The following is a 23,064-nucleotide window of genomic DNA, read 5'->3' on the forward strand; positions in this document are numbered from 1 at the left end:
CCTGACTAATCAGTGGGGGCCGGGTGTCAAGTAGGACCTGCTTAAGAATAAGCCAGTCCTCTTGCTGATGAGAGCGGTCTCCTCCAAGTGTAGTGGTGAGTGGGACGGCTGGGTGCTGGCCGGCTCCACAGGATGTGGATCTGGCTGCTCTGAAATCCCAGATTCCTAGGTGATAGAGTCGAGGCCCCACAGCCTGCGGCTCCCCATCCTCCACAGCCCCGGAGAACCACTGACCTCCGACTGGGTGACAACAGTGCCATTCAGCGTCAGGCACTGTGGAGCCTCTTGCCTGATGCCTGACTCCACATACGTGGGCTGTCAGCACACAGGACACAAGTGTTGGGGGATGTGCTTCATTTACAGAGGGGTCTAGGCTTGCAGAATGGGAACCCTCCTGCTGGGCCCCAAACTCTGGGAGGGACCAGTCTGCAGGTGCAGAGATGCTGGCCATCCCTTTAATGCTTGTGCGTGCGTGTGCGCACGCGTGTGGTGTGTGCAGATCGAGGAGCTACAGGTGACTGCGGGTAATCAGGTGTTGGGTCTGGTACCTTCTCCCATGGCCTGAGAGCCCACAGAGGAAAACGAGCCGCGACTGCTGTCTTGGCTCCGTGCACATTAAGCCCCAGAGACTGCTATTCTCCAAGATGGGAGAGTCCCTCTGGAGGGCGAGCTCAGTGACGGTGAGACGATCCCAGGCGGAGGGAGAAGTGAAGATCCTGGGGCCCAGGGTGGGCAGCCCCCCTTCTCTCCTGTGGGCGGGGCTGGTCACCCAAGACGCCAGTGATGGTGGCCCCCCACGGGGCCTGAAGAGCACACACGGTGGACCAGGGTCTGGACACACCGGCGTCCCGCTCCTGCTGGAGGTCACATGGACTGTGCCTCCCCAATCCCCACCTGCGGATTCCGGGCCCATCCCGGCTCATCGTCCCAGCTCTGCAGTACCCGTGTGCACCCTCCCCCCAACGGGTCACTGGCACAAGGAACGGCAGTCCCGGCAGGAGGGTTGCGAATGCGAGGAGGCAGAAAAGCCATTGGGACCCCGGGCCTTTCCCATAACTTCCAGTGACACGGGTGAGAGCTCAGCGGGGACCATGGGCCCAATGAGCAATAAAGATCAGGAGGCGCTTGTCGGCATGAGGCTTGCCATTCTGACGGAAGGCTGACAATGACAAGGAGTGTCACTGGGAAAAATTCACAATCAGACCGAAACAAAATAGATTTATTAGAAATAATAAATCACAGCCACACATCCCAGCTTCCGCATTAATAGCTGGATACACCACGTGGGCGTGTCCCGTCCTCCCGGCGCTGGGGGGTGGCCTTTGTAGAAACGAGGCCACAGATGTATCAAGTGCATTCAACTAATGTAGTTAAAATCAGGGAGCTACTGAGGATGTTAGAGACTTAGCCAAGGTCTAACCTGGGTCAGAAAAGTGAAATACCCAGGGAGCCGGGGCAGATGCAATATTAAAAATACTTTTTGCAAACGTGGCTAGGCTATATTCTTGACCGCAGGTCGCCGGTGGCTCGTGCCGAATGGCGCTCCAGCTTGGGGATGGAGGAGCTGCCGCCGATTTGGCAAATGGGTTTGCAGACACGAGTCCTCTCCTTCCACAGGCTCCGAAATGCCTGCCCTCCCCCCACAAGGAAGTGGGACTGGGGGGCTTCAGAGGAACGGCCAGTGTTGTTTTTTTGGGGGGGTTGGAAACACCGCAGATACTGGTCACCGCCAGATGGCTCTTTGCTTTGGGACACTTCGGTCTCAACCGAAGCTAGGAAACAACAGCTGAATGAAGAACGAAAACCAAAGACTAACCTCATTTCTGAAGTGAGAAGGGAATAGGACACCAGAAGTGGGCATTTGCCTGGTTCCTCAGAATGGCTAATGCGGGGTGGGGGGGATGGGGGGCTGGCACCAGAGCTCACGCCCAGGGATCTCACAGCGAGGAAAGCCACGGACAGCTCTTCGCGGCTTTAAAAACCACCTCTGCTCTTTGGGGTCTTGCCTTTTGCATCTGTCTTTTACATAAGAACAGTACATTTTACAGAAAGAGGATCCACAGAACCACCAAATGTCTTTAAATGAAGGCAGGAGAGAACCAAAGTGGCTACTGCAGCATCGGAAAGCCTCAGGACAGGAAACTGGAGACCGTAGTTTGCTGACCCTACCTTGTTTTCTCAATTAAGTTCCCATGTTCACCTTGTGCTCTGAGCTCTTCAGCTAAAAATGGATCTAAAAACCCCATCCTGCAGCCCAGCCCCAGGTGGCCCAGGACAGCCCCCCTACCCAGGTCCTGCAGGTGCAGTAAGGCTTGGTTCCTCTCCCAGGGCCTGCAGGGTTAGACCTGCCGCCGATGCCACCCACGAGCAGGACACGCGCTTCCCCTTCTAGAAGCATGCCCACTGGTAAAGAAAACGGTAGCCAAGGAGCTTCTTTGAGTTATAAAAATATATCGCCCACGGCCTTTCTTTCCTTCTTTATCGCCTGAAGGGAGCAGGCTCCAGTGTAGGGCAAGGGGAAGGAGAAGCATCACCACTGCATAGATGCTGCTGCTTCACCCAGAGCTGGATCTTCAGACTCATTTATAATAATCACTAAAAACAGGGCCCTGGTAATGCTGAACACCCGCTCCAGGTATCCCAAGAACCTCAACTGCTTCTCCCACAGAAACCCTGCGGTAATCCCAGATTAAACACACAGGCAACAGCTCACCCCAACTGCCTGGGATGTTACCTTTCCCCACTGCAACGGAGACCAAGGCAGTCGCTCAGAGTTAATGAAAATGCATCAGTTATGTCAACACAAGGCAGGTGCCTGGAGCAACATGGGATATCTTCCATTTGGATACGTTCATCAGGAAGGAGTAAATTTAATTTGTTCAGACTTTGCCTCTCCACCTCCATGCAAAAACGAAGGAGCCACTTAGGGGGTCGTCTTTAGCAACTGTGCTCAGGGCCCGGCCCTGGGGAGTGAGAGGAAGGGGTTCTCTACTCTCAGGGGTTGTCAGGGAACTGTGAAAACACACATAGTAGTTCCCTGGTCCCATTCCAGATACTCTTGAGTCAACGGATGGGGCAGGCTGGGGGTAGGGGCGTTTTTAACTAGCTCCCTGGGAGATTCTGATCTCAGGCCCCAAAGGAGAACCGTAAGCAGGCCGCTGTGGCTGCTCGAGGAGGAGGGATGGCCCCTTTGCAAGGCAAAGCTGTCACCTGTACTGAGGTGGTACTGGTCATGCCTCTTCCAGGACAGGGACCAGGTTGCCCGACCAAGCAATAAATCAGAGATAGACCTGAAAATGACGCAGTACTGTAACTGCCAGTGCCAGAGGTGAGGATGGCTCTTTGTCGGAGGGGCACTCGTACCAGCAGGTGGTGGGTGCTGACAAGTCCCCTGTGACAGGTGGGAGTCACATGGGCTGGGTAATGTGCATCAATGTGCCCAACAGGAGCACACTGCAGGCAGTTAGCAGGCGCCCACCTGCACTTCCCAGGTGACCCTGGGCTGCTCTGGGAAGGGCTCCGCTGCCACTAAGGGTGACAGCAGGATAGTAGACTCAGGGCTTGCTTTTGCCAAGCAAATGTGAGGGGCCTGATGAGGTTCTAAACACCAAGTCCAGAGTTGAAATAGCATTCACATTTGCTGTCTGCCCAGTATTCCAAGAAATACCCCTCTGCAGCCTATGTGTGCAAACTCATGAAGACCTGGGTGGGCACAGGCCACTTCACATGTGAGGAACATTCTGTACCCAGGGGAGACGGGTGTGGGTGAGAATGGTACCAGGAATGAACAGGAGGACAAGGCGGGGGTAAGGGTGGGGACAGTGGCTGACGTCTCTCTCTCGGCCTGTGAGTGACCGGAGCTCTGAGCTTGAGTGCGTCCAAGCACACAGACACACACTTCTATCTGCAGGCCACCCCACGGGGACACAGCAGCAAACCACCCAGGGGCTACTCTATATTCTCACGCCTCTTCCTTTCCATCCAAAGATTCCAATAAGTGACAGCAAGTTTGAAAAAGTGCAATCAGGTTCCAGGGTCAAAACTGGAATCTGGAAAATAAGCATATTTCCCAAAAAAGGCGGGGCTCATGTGTTTCCAGGCTGCTCGAGAGCAAAATGTCTTTTTGTGTTTGGTTGGCTGTTTCTGTTTTGGACGGGGTGGGTGGTGGGAAGGGCAAAGTTTCTATCAAGGCAAAAGGCTGGATTTTTCATGAAAAGATGACTGATTTGGAAGTGTTTGTTGTGAATCTCAGCAGCTCACGGGTGAAATGACACCGTGTCACCGGAGATGTCCTACTGGGTTCTTGTGGGGTGGGCCTGGGCAAGGACCCTTAGGTCTGAAAGGAAGGAGGCCTGTGGGAGAGCACGCTTCCTCAAGATACTCCAAATGCATCTGGATTTAAAGCGGGTGTGAGGTGGAACCCAGCTCCGTTTCTCATTTGTGTGTTGGTTCCCCTGGATTGAGCGTCGTGGGTGGTGGATGGAGCAGGGCCTGTGGAAAGTGACCAGGTGCTTCCAGGACAAGCTGCAGGCAGCGGGGCGTGCTCTCCGGACCTCCAGGCTTATGTCTCAAAGTACTTGTAGATCTGGGCCACGTACTGCATCACGCTCTGCCAGTCAGGCCGGTCTGTGTACAGCATCTCACTGAGTTCCTGCAGGAGAAAAGACGAGGTCACAGTGGGAACACCACAGACCCCCACCCCTGACAAAAGGGCTGGGATTCAGGTTGGGGCTGGTACTGCCTAGAAACCCTTCACCTGCTTGGATGGAAGGTGTAGGCAACACTGAAGTAATGTTAAATGTTTTTTTTTTTTTTTTTAATTTATGATAGGCACACACACAGAGAGAGAGAGGCAGAGACACGGGTAGAGGGAGAAGCAGGCTCCATGCACCGGGAGCCCGACGTGGGATTCGATCCCGGGTCTCCAGGATCGCGCCCTGGGCCAAAGGCAGGCGCTAAACCGCTGTGCCACCCAGGGATCCCAGTAATGTTAAATGTTAAAAGAAAAGCAGTTTATTCCTATTTAATGGGGAGATACCATCCCTTTTATTTATTTTATTTCATTTCATTTATTTATTTATTTATTTTGATGCCGTCCCTTTTAAAAAGACTAGATCTGACTTCCTGGCCCATTTCATCTTAATAACAGGACAGCATTAAAAAAAAATGTTTTGGAAAGAGAAAGTCACCCATAATTCCACTATCATAGCATGATTTCCACTTTTCTAAGTTATACTGGAATGTACATTTATGTTCTCTCATACTTCCATCAAGTGGACACACTTTTGTGCACTCCGTATGTGTGTGTGTGTGTTTGTGTGTGTGTGTTTTAGAGGTAGAGAGCTAGGGGGTGGTGGGAGGGGCAGAGGGAGAGAGGGAAAGAGAGAATCTTAAGCAGGCTTCATACCCAGCGCAGAGCCCATGTGGGGCTCACTCGCACAACCCTGAGATCATGACCTGAGCCAAAGTCAGGTCAGATGCTTAACTGACTGAGCCACTCAGGAGCTCTCTGTGCTTTTCTACTTCACGTTTTCCACATGCAGTTTTACAAGCTGCCATGCTGGCTGTCATGGCAGTTGATGCACACAGTCCAAGGAACTACTGCCTCACAATCGACACGACATCTAATGTGACATCTCCACACGACCGACTTTGTGATAAGCACCTTTGTGGGATAGATACCGTTGAATTCGTGCCTTGAGGTGAATTCCCACGAATGGGGTTACCACGAAAGCCTTGAACCAACTGAACCTGCAACCCCTGTCTTATCAGAATTGAGTATTAGACCACTTAGTGTTTGTTGTGGTTGCTTTTCCCTTGCTTTAGTGGGGAATCAGCAAGCAAGCAGTGGAGGCCAGAGAGTGACAGGCAGGAGGGCTGGCTGCTCCGTCAAGCAGCCGCCACATATTCCTGAAATTTGTGCTGCTGTACGTATTAAATAATTCACTGCAGGACTGAGTTTGGATTCTTTTGTGGTCACAAGAGAACAGTAGGAAAGGACTCTGATGTAAAGCCAAGAGCAGGGATGTGGTGGAAAAATCAAGGCTGAACCTATTTGGCACATATGTTCTTGGATGGTGACAGAGACCTGTAACCAGCCATTTATTTTGTTTCCATGACATCTAAATATATTTTATGAGTTTTGCTTCCTGGTTGCGCTAAAAAATTATCAGCATATCACTGGCAAGGAAGGATGTGTCTTCCGTCTCAGAGAGGACATGGGAGTCTGATCAATATTCACAGCTTTGGGACACCGGGTGGTGCAGGATCACACCTTTGAGCATCTGCCTTCAGCCCAGGGCATGATCCCGGAGTCCTGGGATTCAGTCCTGCATCCGGCTCCCCGCAGGGAGCCTGCTTCTCCCTCTGCCTGTGTCTCTGCCTCTCTCTCTCTGTCTCTCATGAATAAATAAATACAATCTTAAAAAAGAATTCATGGCTTTACTCAGACTATCTTATCACATGCTTGAACAGTAATAACAATTAAAAAATTGTTTTTTATAAATATAAAATTATAACAATAATAACAATAATAAAAATACTCTGTACATTGTCAACACTTCTTCAAACATTTTGAAGGAACAATGGAGCACATTTCAGAAGAAGGGAGAGTATGCTGCCTAAACAAAAATCTGGGACATTTATTTGAATTAGTAGCTGAAAACCTTTCAAAATAGAAAACACTGGGCCCAGATGGTTTCACTGGCAAATTCTGCTAAATACTTAAGGAAGAAGTAATACCAATTCTACACATTCTCTTCCAGGAAATAGAAGAGGAGGGCACACTTCCTCACTCCTTCTGCAGAGCCAGTGTGGCCCTAACGCCAAACCAGGCAGAAACATTACAAGCTACCGATTCCCACATGAACACAGACACAAAAGTCCTTAACAAATATTAGCAAACCGAATCATGATCAAGTGGGGTTCACATTAGGAATTCAAGACAGGTTCAACATCCATCAAAGTTTAACAGGCTTAATGAGAAAAATTATATGATATCAACAGATGGAGAAAAAAGCATTTATACATTCTTGAAGATATTTGTGAGTTTGGTCCCAGACCACCACAATAAAGCAGCATAAACAAGTCAAATGAATTTTTTCAGTTTCCAGTGCACATAAGTTACATTACGTTTGGTCTATTATGTGTGCAACAGCATGTGTCTAAAAAACCCCAAAAATGTATATTTGACTTTTGCATAACACACGTTTGAATTGTGTGGATCCACTTATTTGTGAACTTTTTGGGATACAGTATGGTACTATAAATATATTTTCTTTTTTTTTAAGTATTTATTTTATTTTGTTTATTTATGATAGTCATACAGAGAGAGAGAGAGAGAGAGGCAGAGACACAGGCAGAGGGAGAAGCAGGCTCCACGCACTGGGAGCCCGACGTGGGACTCAATCCCGGGTCTCCAGGATCGCGCCCTGGGCCAAAGGCAGGTGCCAAACCGCTGTGCCACCCAGGGATCCCTCTTCTTTTTTTTTTTTTTTTAAAGATTTTATTTATTTATTAATTACACAGAGAGAAAAAGAGAGGGGGAGAGAGAGAGAGAGAGAAAGAGAGAGAGAGAGAGAGAGGCAGAGACACAGGCAGAGGGAGAAGCAGGCTCCATGCAGGGAACCCGACACAGGACTTGATCCTGGGACTCCAGGATCACTCCCTGGGCCGAAGGTGGTGCTAAACCGCTGAGCCACTCGGGCTGCCCATATTTTCTCTTCTTTATGATTTTCTTAACAACATACTTCACTTTAAGAATATAGTATATAATATCTAAAACATACAAAATATTTGTTTTTTTTTTAATTTTTATTTATTTATGATAGTCACAGAGAGAGAGAGAGGCAGAGACACAGGCAGAGGGAGAAGCAGGCTCCATGCACCGGGAGCCTGATGTGGGATTCGATCCTGGGTCTCCAGGATCACGCCCTGGGCCAAAGGCAGGCACCAAACCGCTGCGCCACCCAGGGATCCCTCATACAAAATATTTGTAATAGATATTATTGGTAAAGTTTCTGGTCAACAGTAGGATATTAGCAAAGTTTCTGGGGAGTTAAAAATTATACAGAGATATTTGACTGCATGGGGGGGATTGGTGCCCCCCAACCTCTATGCTATTCAAGGGTCAACTGTACATACCTTAATTAAAAAATATTTTATTGCTAAAAAAATCCTAACCATCATCTAAGCTTTCAGTAAGGTGTAATCACTGATGACAGATCACCATCACAAATAATAATAAAATTATAATTATAATTATTAAAATAATAATAAAAATATAATTATAAATAATAATTTCAAGAATTACCAAAATGTGACACAGAGACACAAAGTTAGCACCTGCTGTTGGCACAACAGAGGTGAGACTGGCTTGATGCAGGACTGCCACAAATCTTCCAGTTTGTAAAAGAAAATGTGGGGATCCCTGGGTGGCTCAGCAGTTTAGCGCCTGCCTTGGGACCAGGGTGTGATCCTGGGGTCCCAGGATCGAGTCCCACATCAGGCTCCCTGTGTCTCTGCCTCTCTCTCTCTCTCTCTCTCTATGTCTCTCATGTATAAATAAATAAAATCTTTTAAAAAAATGCAGTATCCGTGAAGCTCAATACAGTGAAACACAAATGAGATATGCCTGCTTACAGAATTCAACAACTATTCGTGACAAAAACTCCTGAAAAGCTAGAAAAATAGAAGGGTATTTCTTTTACCTAATAGAAGATACACACAAAAACCGAAAGTTGACTTAATGGAGAGAGACTGGATACTTTCCCACTAAGATGAGGAGAAAAGAACAAGGCAAGGATGTCTTCTCTCACCTTTCCCATTCAACACTATGCCAGAAGTTCTAGCTAATGTAATAAGGCAAGAAAAAGAAACAAAAGGCATAGACTGGAAAGGCAGGACCAAACCTGTTTTTAATTTTTTAATTTTTTCAAACCTGTTTTTATTTGCAGATGACAGGATCATCTATGTAGAAAACTCCAGAGTCTACAAAAAAAAAAACCCATTGGAACTAATACGCAAATTTAGCAAGATCTCAGTCGATAGCTTTCCTATTTTATATACCACCAATGAACAACTGAAATGTGAAACCAAACCAAACCAAATCATTTAAATGGCACTAAATTTTAAAAAAGGATGTATATGCAGAAAACTTTCTTATAAAACATTATATGCAAAAAACTACAAAACACTGATGAAAAAAATCAAGAAGCAGGCACCTGGGTAGTTCAGTGGTTGAGCATCTGCCTTTGGCTTGGGTTGTGACCCCAGGGTCCTGGGATTGAGTGCCTGTGGGGAGCCTGCTTCCCCCTCTGCCTATGTCTCTGCCTCTCTGTGTCTCTCATGAATAAATAATTAAAATCTTGAAAAAAAAAAAATCAAGGGACGCCTGGGTGGCTCAGTGGTTGAGCATCTGCCTTCAGCTCAGGGCGTGATCCTGGGGTTCTGGTTTCAAGTCCCCATCAGGCTTCCCTGTATGGAGCCTGCTTTTCCCTCTGCCTGTGTCTCTGGCATTCTCTCTGTCTCTCATGAATAAATAAAATCTTTTTTTTTTTTTTAATAAATAAAATCTTTTAAAAAAAATCAAGAATCTCTAAATAAATGGAGAGTATTCGATGTTTATGGATCAGATAACTAAGTATTGATAAAATGTCAATTCTTCCCAATCTGATCTATAGATAGAACACAATCCCAATCAAAACCCTGGCAAGCTTTTTTGGGGGATTGACATTGACAATCTGATTCTAAAATGTATACAGCAAAGGCACTAGGACAACCAAAGAAATTCTAAAAAAAATAAAATTGGAAGACTTGATTTCATGATCTATCAAGTTGTATGAATCAGGACAGTGTGGCGCTAAGTGACAGATGCGTAGATCATGTTACATGTATTTTACCATAATAAAAAAAATTGAAAAAAAAAAAAGAGATAAAGCTTCCTGTCCTTGGGATCTCATGGTCTCGGAGGGATGGAGATAAGCCCTATAATCAGATATATTACAATGTAACACTGCATGAGCTATATAGTACTGAGTACATCATGCATTAAGAGCCCAGAAGGTGGACATGGCTGTCCTGGATGAAGGGTCATACAGTAGGTGAGATGTGGGCTCTGGAGAAGACCTGCCTGGTTGACTCTTGCCTTTGCCAGCCACTAGTGTATGACCTTTTATGGACCTGCGCCTGCCTCAGTGGTACACCTGTAAGGAGCATCTGTCTTCACAGGACTTCGGAGAGGACTCAATGAGTCAACACACAGAAAATGACTGGGGGCGCCTGTATAACTCAGTTGGTTGAGCATCCAATTCTTAATTTCAGCTCAGGTCATGATCTCAGGGTTGTGAGATGGAGGCCTGGGTTGGGCTCTGCATTCAGCAGGGAGTCTGTTTCTCTTTCTCTTCTTCTCCCTCTGTCCCTCCCCCTGCTTGCACACACACACTCTCTCTCTAAATAAATAAACAAAATCTTAAAAAGAAAATGGCACATAATCAACACAAAAAATATTTTTCATACATTTTCATACTTCATAATGCTAAACTCACATTAATTCTTTAAGTATACCTCTTAAAGTTTATACTACAGAGCAGGCTCAGTTAAGGAATCATTTTGATAGCCTCATAAAATCCTGAATTGTAAAGACTTCCCTGTCCTGATCTCTGTGTGTAGTGACTGTTTGGGTGGCTTACTCAGTAGGCAACATCCCAAAAGACTGTATGACTCAGCATGAGGGTCTTCTGTTCACCAGGATACAAACACATCAACCCTCGGAGGACAAACATTCTGTCTTTTCAGTAACAGCAATGATACCACATGTCCTCTCTCACCTATTCTTTCTCTGAAGAGTTGCTCACACTTGGTGGGCTAAACCTCTATGTTACACTGTGGCTGAGAAGGAAGGCATTCCAAAATTGGGAAAACATGATCGAGCTTTCATTTAAGAAATAATCTCATCCTTGCTAATATGCTACACCAGAAACCTATATTTACTTGGATATACACATATAATTGAACTTTTTTCCTCACTAATCTTACAATAGATCTTGATCAAAGGCTTGGGGTTATTACTGCTGCCAATTCTGCATATACATACATATATATATATATTTTTAGAAGTTATCATGTGTAATTAAAGATTATTTTTCAATCCACATCAAGATAATGCAAAGCAAACTTAATAATGTGGGAAGTTTCTGTTTTGTGGACGGCACCAACTAGTTACATTGCTCACAAACATGCTCCCTAAATGTTTTTGAGATTAATTATTATGCTTGTCAGTATCTTGTCTCAGACATCCGTAAAAATGAAACTGCTGCCTCTGACAATTAGTTCAACAAGATGATCTCATTCCTAGCTTTCACTAACTCCTGCAGTGTGTCAGATAAAAAAAAAAAAAAAAAATAGGGAGAAAATGTTAAAAAAGCAATTGTTAGCTGTAATGCTACAGAGGAAAACATATCTGCGTAGACTATCATCTAACAAGTTCTCATTTCTTCTTTGATTCCTTACGTTGATTATCTGTTGTTACTTGGTAGCTGTTCAGTGTTTTAGAAGGGAAGATAAATCAGGTTTCTGTTACTCCATCTTGGCCAGACATGTATGTCACCTCCTTTCCAAATTCTCTAGCCTTTTATTTATGTGATAGGGACATCTGTTTCTTAAAAGTTTCATAGAATTTGGACTTACTGGGATTTTTGGTGCGCATGATTACATTTTTAAACAATGAATTCAATTTCTTTAATAGTTAAGGTTCTTTCTCTTTTTAAAAAAAAAATATTTTGTTTATTTATTCATGAGAGAGAGAGAGAGAGAGGCAGAGACATAGGCAGAGGGAGAAGCAGGCTCCACACAGGAAGCCAGATGCAGGAGTCATTGTATCATTTGATTCATCTTATTTGAGGTTAAGAATCTATGGTCTTTGAACATTCTGGAAAAACTACAGGTACCATTTCTTTAAATATTCTTCTTTCTTTCCTCTTCTGGAATTTCCACTGATCATGGGACTTAGAAATTGTCTGATTTTATCTTCCACTCTCTTAAACTCTGCAATGGACACTACCAGTTGGTTAATCTAATAGTCATTCTGAACCTCTCTATCCCTTGTAGGCTTCCTGCTAAAGAGAATGGAGAATATAAATTGCTTACTTTCTCAAGTTCCCTTGCAGCTGGGCTGGTCAAGTAACAGGGTACTGCCAATGGGCTGGAGGGACTCTGGGAAACTTTTTGATTTCTTTATCAAAGGGGTAAGATATGAGGCACTTGTTCTATCTGTTCTCTGTCCTTCCTGTCCTGCAGATAGGAGTAATGTCTGGAGCTTGGCAACCATGTTCAACTGCAGAGGACGTGGGGACAAAGAGCCAATAGGTTAAAGATGGTGGGCTGCAGATAAGACACACTCTGGGATCCTTGTTTATAATATTGAGCAGTTGGGGCACCTGGGTGGCTTAATGGTTGAGCATCTGCTTTTGGCTTGAGTCATGGTCCTGGGGTCCTGGGATTGAGTCTTATATCAGCCTCCCTGCAGGGAGCCTGCTTCTCTCTGCCTAGGTCTCTATGTCTCTCATGAATAAACAGAATCTTAAAAAAAAAAACACACAAAAAACTAAGCAGTGAACCAATCCTGATTCTGGACTTCTCATTAAAAAATAAAATTAACAGCTTTATGGTTTAAGCAACTGTTAGTTGGATTTCCATTTCTTGAATTTATCTTTTTTTTTTTAAAAGATTTTATTTATTTATGTTAGAGAAAGCGAGAGCAAGCATACACACGTGTGCATGAGTGTGTGTGTGTGGGTAAGGGCAGAGGGGGGTCTCATGACCCTGAGATCATGATCTGAGCCAAAATCAAGAGCTGGACACTCAACAAATTGAGCTAACCAGGCACATACCCCACCCCCATTTCTTGAATTTGAATACATACTAATAAAATCCCTCTATTTTCCACTTTTTAAATGTCTGTGTTATTTTCTGCATAATTTCCTCAGTTCTATTTTGCAGCTCAGGAGTTCTCTCTCCTGCTATTTCTTTCTTTTTTTTTTTTTCTCCTGCTATTTCTAATCAGGTTTTCAACTCAGCTGGGTTTCTTAATTCCCAATTTTATTTCTACAAGTGTCATTTGATCCTTTCTCCATATTTTTTTATAGTACCATTCTCCTTCTTTATGATTTTTATTCCCTCTTTTACCTCTTTAATATATTTTTTTCCAAGATTTTATTTATTTATTCATGAGAGACACACAGAGAGAGAGGCAGAGACATAGGCAGAGGGAGAAGCAGGCTCCATGCAGGGAGTCTGATGTGGGACTCAATCCTGGGACTCCAGGATCATGCCCTGAGCTGAAGGCAGGCACTAAACTGCTGAGTCACCCAGGGATCCCCTCTTTAATATGTTTAAACATAGTCTTTTGTAGTCTCTTTCTTAGTATTTTATTATCCCACACTCTGGTAGATGATCCTTTTGTTTGCTCTGATGACTAGCTCAACTGGATCATTTTCTTGAGTGTTTTTAAATTTTGGATTGTGAGTGTAACTGTGGCCATTGTACTACTAGCTCAGAAGATCAGAAGATTCTGCCTCAGTATAAACGAGGGGCTTCTTGTGGCACAGATGATATTATTATTATTATTATTTAAAGATTTTACTTATTTATTCATGAGAGACAGAGAGAGAGAGGGGCAGAGACACAGGCAGAGGGAGAAGCAGGCTCCAAGTGGGGAGCCCAATGTGGGACTCAATCCTGGGTCTCCAGGATCACACCCTGAGCCAAAGGATGCTCAACCACTGAGCCCCCCAAGTGTCCCTAGCACAGATATTATAAATTTAGACTCTAAATTTTGTCTGGGTCGGTTTTCTTTTCTTACAGATTTTCTTTTTTTCCAACCACAAAAAAATCTAAGGTGGAGATCAAGCTTCCTTATAACTTCCCTAGACTGGCAGGTAGAGGTTTTTTTTTTTTTATTTTCCCTTTCACTAAGAACATCATTTTGTGAGCCTGGGTTTTGTGCAAGGGTCTCAGGACTAATGTTCTGTTGATGGGAGCTCAGAGCCTTGTCTCTTGTTCCTGTGTGGACATTACATAAAACATACCCATTAGGTACCCTTTTACTATGTGCCCTCTACCAGCACTCCAGTTTATGCCTCATGGCTGTTTTTCACTTTTCTTTGAATTTCTGACATCTGGTCATTTCCCAGTCTTTCTTCAGACCTCAACTATGTGTTGATATTTTTATAATTACATTTTATCAGATTTCTAGGTGACTTAAACAGTAGAGTTTTATTTTATTTTATTTTTTTTTAAAAAGATTTATTTATTTATTTATTTATTCATTCAGAGATAGCGAAGAGAGAAGCAGAGACACAGGCAGAGGGAGAAGCAGGCTCCATGCAGGAAGCCCGATGTGGGACTCGATCCTGGGTCTCCGGGATCAAACCCCGGGCTGCAGGCGGCACTAAACCGCTGTTCACCGGGGCTGCCCAACAGTAGAGTTTAAAAAAAAATTTTTTTTAAAAGATTTTATTTATTCATTCATGAGAGACATAGAGAGAGAGAGGCAGAGACACAGGCAGAGAGAGAAGCAGGCTCCATGCAGGGAGCCTGATGGTGGGACTTGATCCCAGGACTCCAGGATCATGCCCTGAGCCAAAGACGTTCAGACCTGAGCCACCCAGATGTCCTGAACAGTAGAGCTTTAATGATAATTCAGTCCACTGTGCTTCCAGGAATGAAATTTATCCACAGTGAAATCTTTGGAAAAAACTCTAGATCATATGTGGTTAGATCAGTTGAATTATTATTATTATTATTTTTAAAGTAGGCTCCATACCCAGTACTCAGCCAAGTTGCGGGGCTTGAATTCACAACCCTGAGATTGAGACACAAGCTGAGATCAAGAGTCTGATGTCTAACCAACTGAGCTACCCAGGAACCCCACAAATATTTTTACATTAGGGATCATGAGTAACAGATCTTTAGCAAATAGATTTTAATGTTCTGTAAGACATTGTTTAGTAGATGGCATAAAGTTCTTTCTCCTCTAAGTAGAATAAAGTATCACAAAGATATAAAACAGGATACTTACCAGGCTGGGTTTGATGCCTACACTTTCGGCTGCTTCAAATGCCAACAAGAGATTCCTTTTCTAGGTTAAAAGGACAGAGATTGGAATTATCAAATAAGAATACACAGCTTTTAAAAAATATATGGCTTTTGTTAGGAAAGAAAACTAAATGACACTTCTACATAGATTATCTACTATTATAAAACACTTAACATTTTTAAGTCAAATATGCAAACAAGGGTTTCAGTCTAAGGAAAAAAACAACGGACAGGTTGTAATTAAAATGACATTACTGATTGATTCCTGACACCCAAAGGTAAATATTTGTTAGTTCAGTTATTTTTCACTTTGTCAGATTTTGGACATACACATGCTGTCGTGTACCAAGAGCTGTTTAATCACAGCACTATCCTGCATTTCCCCCTAGAATTCTAAAGGCACTGTTCCACATTTAGCACTAATTTGTAGCTTCTTTTTGAGACTCTGGCTATTTTCTGATGTTTCCTCACCTGGATGAACTTAAGAATCACTTAATCATGCCTCCTCCCCTCCATAATTCATTTGAGAGTCATTAGGGTTACATTAAGATTTCATTTGATTGGTAAATTAAGTATAATCCAGAGAGTCATGTTTCTGGAAGTAAGCATTCATGTTTTATGTTTCCCAGTAGAATTTTGTGATTTTATGCATTTGGATTTTGTACACAATTTTATCTTTTTTCATTTCCCCACGGTCCCACCCTCTGTCCCTGGGTACACATCTTTTTCCTGAATGTTGAGGGCTCTGCCCTGACACTGAGGCAAACTTTCTGTTCTAGGTACCAGGTCACAGAAAAACACTAAGACAAGGCTATGCACGTTTTCTCTCAGGCTGTGGTTGAGGCCTGGGAAAGTTGTTGATCTGTGGTCATCTTGCCCAAGCCGCCAGCCCTCTTCCTCCAAATTAAGGGAAATTTATGGGCATGGACTGGAAACCTTAGACTTGTTTCCATAACACTGCTCTCTGTTCTGCTGAGAAGGGAACTGTAAAGTTGGCTCCTGGCTTCCTTTAATTGAGCCCAACTTGTGGCAGCCATCTCCTATTCTGTGCTAATTTTCAAGTCCTTTTGGTTAGTTTTGAGGAAGAAGGGGCTAAGCCAGTTTTTCAGCTGCTGTTATTCCAGAAGTCATGGCTTTTGATATGTAATGCCAACTCATTTTCTAAAATGCTACCCTGGGGGTGACTGGCTGGTTTAGTTGGTGGAGCACTCAGACTCTTAATCTCAGGGTTGTGAGTTCAAACCCCACATTGGGCATGTAGTTTGCTTTAAAAAATAATTAGAATACTGCACCAATTTTCTTTTTAAAAAGATTTTATTTATTTATTCATGAGAGACACAGAGAGAGAGGCAGAGACACAGGCAGAGGGAGAAGCAGTCTCCGTGCAGGGAGCCTGATGGGGGACTCAATCCCAGGACCTGAGCCAAAGGCAGATGTTCAACCACTGAGCCATGCAGGTGCCCCTGTACCAATTTTCAATTCCAGCAACCATTTATAATAAGTGTCCATTTTCTCATACTGCAGGGGCTATTATGACCAAGCACTATTACCTAATTCTTTCATTACAACACTGGCCACTTAGAGGTGGCCAGGTGGGAGAAAGCTGCCACTTTCTCGGAGCAGGAGGGAGTGTGCCCCAGGCGGAAGCCTGGAAGGGTCTCACTCAGCCTAGCTCTGCCCACAGGCCAGAGCCCTTCCAGCTCCAGGACAGTGTAAGCCCCTGGTAGAGATCTCAGCCACTGCCAGGGCATGTCATCTGAAAGTGACAGCCAGCAGAAGGCATCCCAAGTCCAGATTTCTCCTTTTACGTTAACATTTTGTTTCAGACACTTGCATGAAAACACTCCATTCTATCACCTGAATCTGAGTAGCCCCCATGGAAGAAGTTTCATACGCTTTTTTAAAAAAAGATTTTATTTATTTATTCATGAGAGACAGAGAGAGAGAGAGGCAGAGACACAGGCAGAGGGAGATGCAGGCCCCATGCAGGGGGCCTGATGTGGGACTCGATCCCAGGACCCCAGGATCACGCCCTGGGCCGAAAGCAGGCGCTAAACTGCTGAGCCACCCAGGGATCCCCTTCTTACGCTATTACAAAACTGCCCAAATCTTCCACTGGCTCTAACATACCTCTTTAATGTCTTAGAAGACATCCTTATTAGTTTATCAGAAATTCCCTATTTAACACTGATGTCAAACTTAGCTTGGTTTCATCACTTCCAACTAGGAAGGAGGAACAGCTTATGATTTCTGAACTTCCTGGGGTACCATTAATCTCACAGACCCAAAGTCTTCCACCTGGGTACTCCCTGAGAACAGCATCCTAGATTAGGGGGAAAAAATTCAACCCTACCTGTGAAGAATAGGAGCCCATGTACCACAAAGACAATAGGAAGTGAGTACACTGTGGTGTCTGGCTTGTTCTACTGCATATTTCCAGATCCGCAACAGGTCACTAGGTAGCTGGCTGTGTGGTGTGTGGGCATCACAGGCACTTTCACAGGGAAGCAATGCTTGTGATTCAAAGTGTGAAACCAAATACTTTATGTTCATTATTTTCCAACAGATCCGGAGTGATCTGAGGACAAAAAGTCTTGGTATGCCTTGCAGGACAGAAGACAAATATTTCACATTTTCAGGAAGATTCCTGCTTTAGATAGTGTGTGCCTAAGTCCTTAGACGTCTCTTTCCTATAGTTTTATTACGGTCCTCCGGTTATTCTGAATTGTTTTATGCCCACTCTTTACTTGATTATTTTCATAATATCACAGGGAAAAGGCAGAGGCTGAAAAGCAAAGAGAATGACACAGGTCACTGCTGGAGGTGGGCTCTGCCTGCAAGGGGCATGATGCACAGGACCCCACACTGCCCCAGCTTGTCTCCTTACTGGCTGCTCTGCCCTGGTTCCCACTGCTGGGTCACTCTCTACCTAGATAACAAGCACTGGAATCCTCAAGATGCCTTAGCCTTCTCTCTGGGCCTCTTTGACAGTGTGATTTATAGTAAGAAATATATATTTGGTCTTTATGCATGGCTCCTGGGGCAGAGCTCCTAAAATCCTTATAATTTCCCAATGTAAGAGCCACAGGAGCATCTGTTGTTATAATTTTCAGTTTCTGTCCTCGGTTCCAAAAATGGCTTTAGAACAATAAAGTTGAAATTGATGTCTTCTGTTATTCATAACAAACTCCTTTCAACCACACCTGAGTTTACGTTAAAGAGGTGATTTTTTGGGGATCCCTGGATGGCTCAGCAGTTTAGCGCCTGCCTTGGGCTCAGGGCAGGATCCTGGAGTCCCGGGATCGGGTCCTGCATTGGGCTTCCTGCATGGAGCCTGCTTCTCCCTCTGCCTGTGTCTTTGCCCCCCCCCCCCCCCCCCCCGTGTGTCTCTCATGAATAAATAAAATCTTAAAAAAAAAAGAGGTGATTTTTTGGGATGCCTGGGTGGCTCAGTGGTTGAGCATCTGCCTTTGGCTCAGGTTGTGATCCCAGGGTTCTGGGATCGAGTCCCACATGGGGCTCCCTTTAGGGCACCTCCTTCTCCCTCTCCCTGTGTCTCTGCCTCTTTCTCTGTGTCTCTCATGGATAAATAAAATCTTAAAAAAAAAAAAGAGGTGATTTTTCAAAACCCCCCCAGATACCCTAAGAATGGGGGCTGCTTGCTAGGGGAACCAGTCATGTGATTAGAGAGTTGGAATGTTCACTCCCACGTTCCCTGACCCCACTCTTGGGACAGGAGACAGACTGGAGATTGAGTTCAATCACTAATAGTCAATGATTTAATAAACCATGCCTGTGTAATGAAACCACCGTTAAGCTCCAAGGGATGGGATTCAGAAAGCATCTGGGTGGTGAATGCATCTGTGTGTTGGGAGGGTGGCACACCCCAAGGTCCAAGATGACAGAAGCTCCTGCTCTCCTTTTGGATCTTACCATAGGGGTCTCCTCAACTGGCTGGTCATTAGTGTCATTCAAATATCCTTTGTAATAAACTGGTAACCTAGTAAGTGGACTGTTTCCCTGAGTTCTGTGAGCCACTCTAGCAAATTTATTGAACCTAAGGAAGGGGTCATGGGAACCTCTGGTTTATAGTTGGTCAGTCAGAAGCACAGGTGACAGCTACAGGTCACTGGGGGCTGAGGTGGAGGGGGAAGTCTTGTGGGACCCAGCCCTTAACCTGTGGGACCCGATGCTCTCTCCAGGTGGAGAGTGTCAGAACTGAGTCACACTTTAGGACACCCAGCTAGTGTTGCAGAATTGTTTGGTGTGTGTGTGTGTGAAAACCCCACATCTATTTACATAAGTGTCAGAAGTGAAACATTGGCAGTAGAGTGGATACAGAGGAGTTTTTCTTGAGAACTTCCCTGAGGACCTAGGACCTATGTGATCTCCACTCTCATGGCTTTAAAATATCAACTACACCCGCCCTGTTTGATACAGTAGCTACACTTGACACATAGCTATTTAAATGAAAAGCCATTAAAATAAAAAATTCAATTTTCCAGTCACTTAAAGCCACATTCAATAGCCCATAGGACTAGGGGCTACCATATTGGATAGCACAAATATAGAACTTTTCCATCATTTCAACTCAATTAGGCAGCACTTAACCTACTCACTGATGACTCCTGAATCTGTATTCCAGCTCTCATCTCCCCTCCAAACTCCACATTTGCTATCCAACTGCCTGCATGACATTGCAAACTACATACTTCATGAACATCTTCCACTTAACATGATTGAAAACAGAACAGGTTTTCTTGTTTTGTTTCCAAATGTTTAATACTCCTGTCCAGCCCTGCTCCACAGACTACAAACAAAGCACCATGCATAAATTTTATGTCTTGAAATTTTTGTACACTCTATAATGGTTAATTCTATGTATCAACGTGGCTAGGTCATCGTACCAGAATGTTATTCTAGATGTTTCCATAAAGGTATTTTTAAGATGAGATAAACATTTAAATTGGTAGACTTTGGGTAAAGCACATTACCTACCATAGAGTGGGTAGGCCTCACCCCATCACACATTCTAATAGTTCTGTTTCTCTGGAGTACTTTATTTTATTTTATTTTTTTTTAATTTTTTTTTTTTATTTATTTATGATAGTCACACACAGAGAGAGAGAGAGAGAGAGGCAGAGACACAGGCAGAGGGAGAAGCAGGCTCCATGCACCGGGAGCCCGACGTGGGATTCGATCCCGGGTCTCCAGGATCGCGCCCTGGGCCAAAGGCAGGCGCTAAACCGCTGCGCCACCCAGGGATCCCTCTCTGGAGTACTTTAACACTAAAAAATTAAACCACTCTGTTCAGTTATTATCACCATCAATGTCATGACCATGTTTTGGGCTTTATTTAAAAATAAAGTGTGTGGGATAATCAAAACAGAACTTTTCAGCATTTCTACTCCTTCCCCATCTCAGAAAATGACCTGTGAGGCTAGATAGGTCTCTCCACCATTTAGAATCTTTTAGCGACTTCCCATCAAGGATACAGAAGATGCAGATCCTTCCCAGAGCCATCCATGGGAGCCCTGCAGGGTCTGGCCCCTAGAACCATCACAGGTCACTCTTCCCCACTCACTGCACTCTGGCCAGCGGGCCCCCTCTTCCATATCTCTGACAGTACTCAGGTATTTTCTTCGTCTGGCTGCTCTCCCTTACCCTGGAAAGCTCCTCCCAGCTCTTTGTATTATTGGCTCTTTGTTCGTTCTGAAGAGTATTGCCTCTCAGAGAGGCCTTCTCAGCCTTCCTGATCTAACTTAGGAAACCTGTTCCCTCCCACAGCATGAGGTTTCTCTCATAACTCTTGTGCAATTTATTTATTTATTTATAACATCACCTCTGATAGGTTTACTCACTTGTGGACTGTCTACTTTATTTTTTATTTTTTTAAAAGATTTATTTATTTATGATAGACATAGAGAGAGAGAGAGGCAGAGACATAGGAGGAGGGAGAAGCAGGCTCCATGCTGGGAGCCCAACGTGGGACTCGATCCCGGGACTTCAGGGTCATGCCCTGGCCCAAAGGCAGGCGCTAAACTGCTGAGCCACCCAGGGATCCCATGGACTGTCTACTTTAGAGGGCAAAGAACAGGTCAGGTCTGCATTGTTCACTATTGTCTTTATTACTGTGTATGATGCCTGGCAAGAAATATTTGTTGAGAGAATGAGTGCAGGGCCCAGCATTTTCCTAAGTACACTCTATGAAATATGATTTTATAGGACGTTCTAGGTCAGGGTTTGGCAAACTACAGCCTGTGGACCAAATCTGGCCAGCAGCCTGGTTTTGTAAATAAAGTTTTATTGGAATACAGCATGCCCATTCATTTCATCTGTGGCCACTTGGGCGCTACCATGGTAGATGAGTAGTTGTGACAGAGACACACATAGTCTACCAGTTGGCCTCCAACAGGAAAATTTGCCAACTCTTGTAGGTAATTTAAAAAAATTCTATGAATCTGACCTATGTAGGGTTAAACGGAGCCACACAGGTTTCTTTAATGTAGGACTTCTTGAAGTCTTTACTGTGCTAATGAGCACTGTGAACCTCTAAGAATGTGACATAATATGCAGTTTCTCAAGCTTATCTAAGCAGGGAAATTTTTTTGATGGTGCTTCCAGTTCTTTGGAAATACTCTGAAAATGCTGGCCCAGGTTTTAAAACCATGAAGGTGAAATTTCACCAGGGTTTTCTCTCTCTCTCTCTCAAAAAAAAAAGGGGGTGATAGGAACTTCTCAGCAGCCACAGGAAACTGGTCTTCACTCCATTTTTCTAGGCAATGAGGGAAACTGCGAAGTATTTACTGAGGGTGGGATCCTACAACCTCGTCATACACTCAATAATTATCTCTGCCTGGTATCAATAACCTAATTTCCACTTGGAGTCTGTAAACACCACCCCATTGGGATGTACAGTATTACAGGAATTCCCCTTGCATGTTCTAGAGGATGACCAGGGGTGACTGGGCAGGTGACTTACTTTCTCCTGACTGTTCAGCTCCTGATATGGGATATGGGCAGGCAGGTACGTATGGAGGAGAGCACAGAAGGCCAAGCCATCACTCCAGCTGCTGCTGAAATTGGTGATATCAATGTTCTGTAGGGGAAAAAAGCAGTATTACTCTCCAAACTGTGCAAAGTCATAGAATACAAAGGAGACTATGGTAAGACGGGCATCCACCTCTGGGTCTGCAGGAAGTCTGGATAAGAAACCACCCAAGACTTCCAGGAATACATTTAATTTTGGTACCAGCAATGGCCCAGTGTCACCACATCCATTCACAGGATAGCATGAAAATTTAGTCATCAGAGCTCAAAAACCTGGGGATTTTCTGCTTACCCTGTGGTACATCATAAGCTTTGAGACATCTTATTCTCAAATTAACCCACTCGATCAGCTTTCTAAGTCCCAGAATTTCCCAGGTTTATCTGGTCAAGGAGGAGTCATTATCATGATCATCATGATGTATGACTCCAATTAACAACAGGCAGACCAAAACAAAACAAAATCTTAAAAACCTACATGGCTGGTCTCGTGGCTTATTCCCTGCTAATACTCTCTTCTCCTCACACGTTGAAGGGCTTCTCAGGGAGAGAAAACTCTTCATACTCAACAGTATCCTTGCCAGCACATCAAATACCCAAGGATTATGAGGCTTCCCAAGGGAAAAGGAACTCCTCCTCTGGAATAGGTGGGAGCCCTAGTAGCTGCTTATGAACCCCAGGGATAAGGAAAGCAGAATCTTTATAGGCAGGCAGCCCGTGGAGACAATGGCTTCTGATGGCTCCCCCAGGCAGGTCCCCCAGGCCCCAGATAGCCCTGGAGCCCATCCACCTCTTACATCCTCACACCTGTCACCTGTCCCCCAACTGCCTTTTTCTCCCTGACCATGCTCCATATTAACGGGGTTTTCTTCCCTGGATTCACAAAGTTCATCCCAAATGGAATGAAATGTCAGGTTCCAAAAT

The 23,064-nt window shown here is 44.5% G+C and overlaps 1 protein-coding gene across 5 annotated transcripts in view; it reads right to left on the bottom strand.

The window, feature by feature from the left end:
• Positions 1-1,191: 1,191 nt before the first annotated feature.
• The window catches only part of SPECC1 (sperm antigen with calponin homology and coiled-coil domains 1), a 228,084-nt gene continuing 206,211 nt past the window's right edge, over positions 1,192-23,064 (bottom strand). For all 5 annotated transcript variants that reach the window (XM_038537023.1, XM_038537024.1, XM_038537022.1 and 2 more), the window contains 3 exons: positions 22,076-22,192; positions 15,077-15,136; positions 1,192-4,651 (listed from right to left, as the gene is read on the bottom strand). In XM_038537023.1, coding sequence (XP_038392951.1) covers positions 4,562-4,651; positions 15,077-15,136; positions 22,076-22,192 — 267 coding nt within the window. In that variant the 3' untranslated portion in view covers positions 1,192-4,561. The remainder of the gene's footprint in view (positions 4,652-15,076; positions 15,137-22,075; positions 22,193-23,064) is intronic.

This window comes from Canis lupus, chromosome 5 (assembly GCF_011100685.1).
Source record: "Canis lupus familiaris isolate Mischka breed German Shepherd chromosome 5, alternate assembly UU_Cfam_GSD_1.0, whole genome shotgun sequence".
NCBI classification, from domain to species: Eukaryota; Metazoa; Chordata; class Mammalia; order Carnivora; family Canidae; genus Canis; species Canis lupus.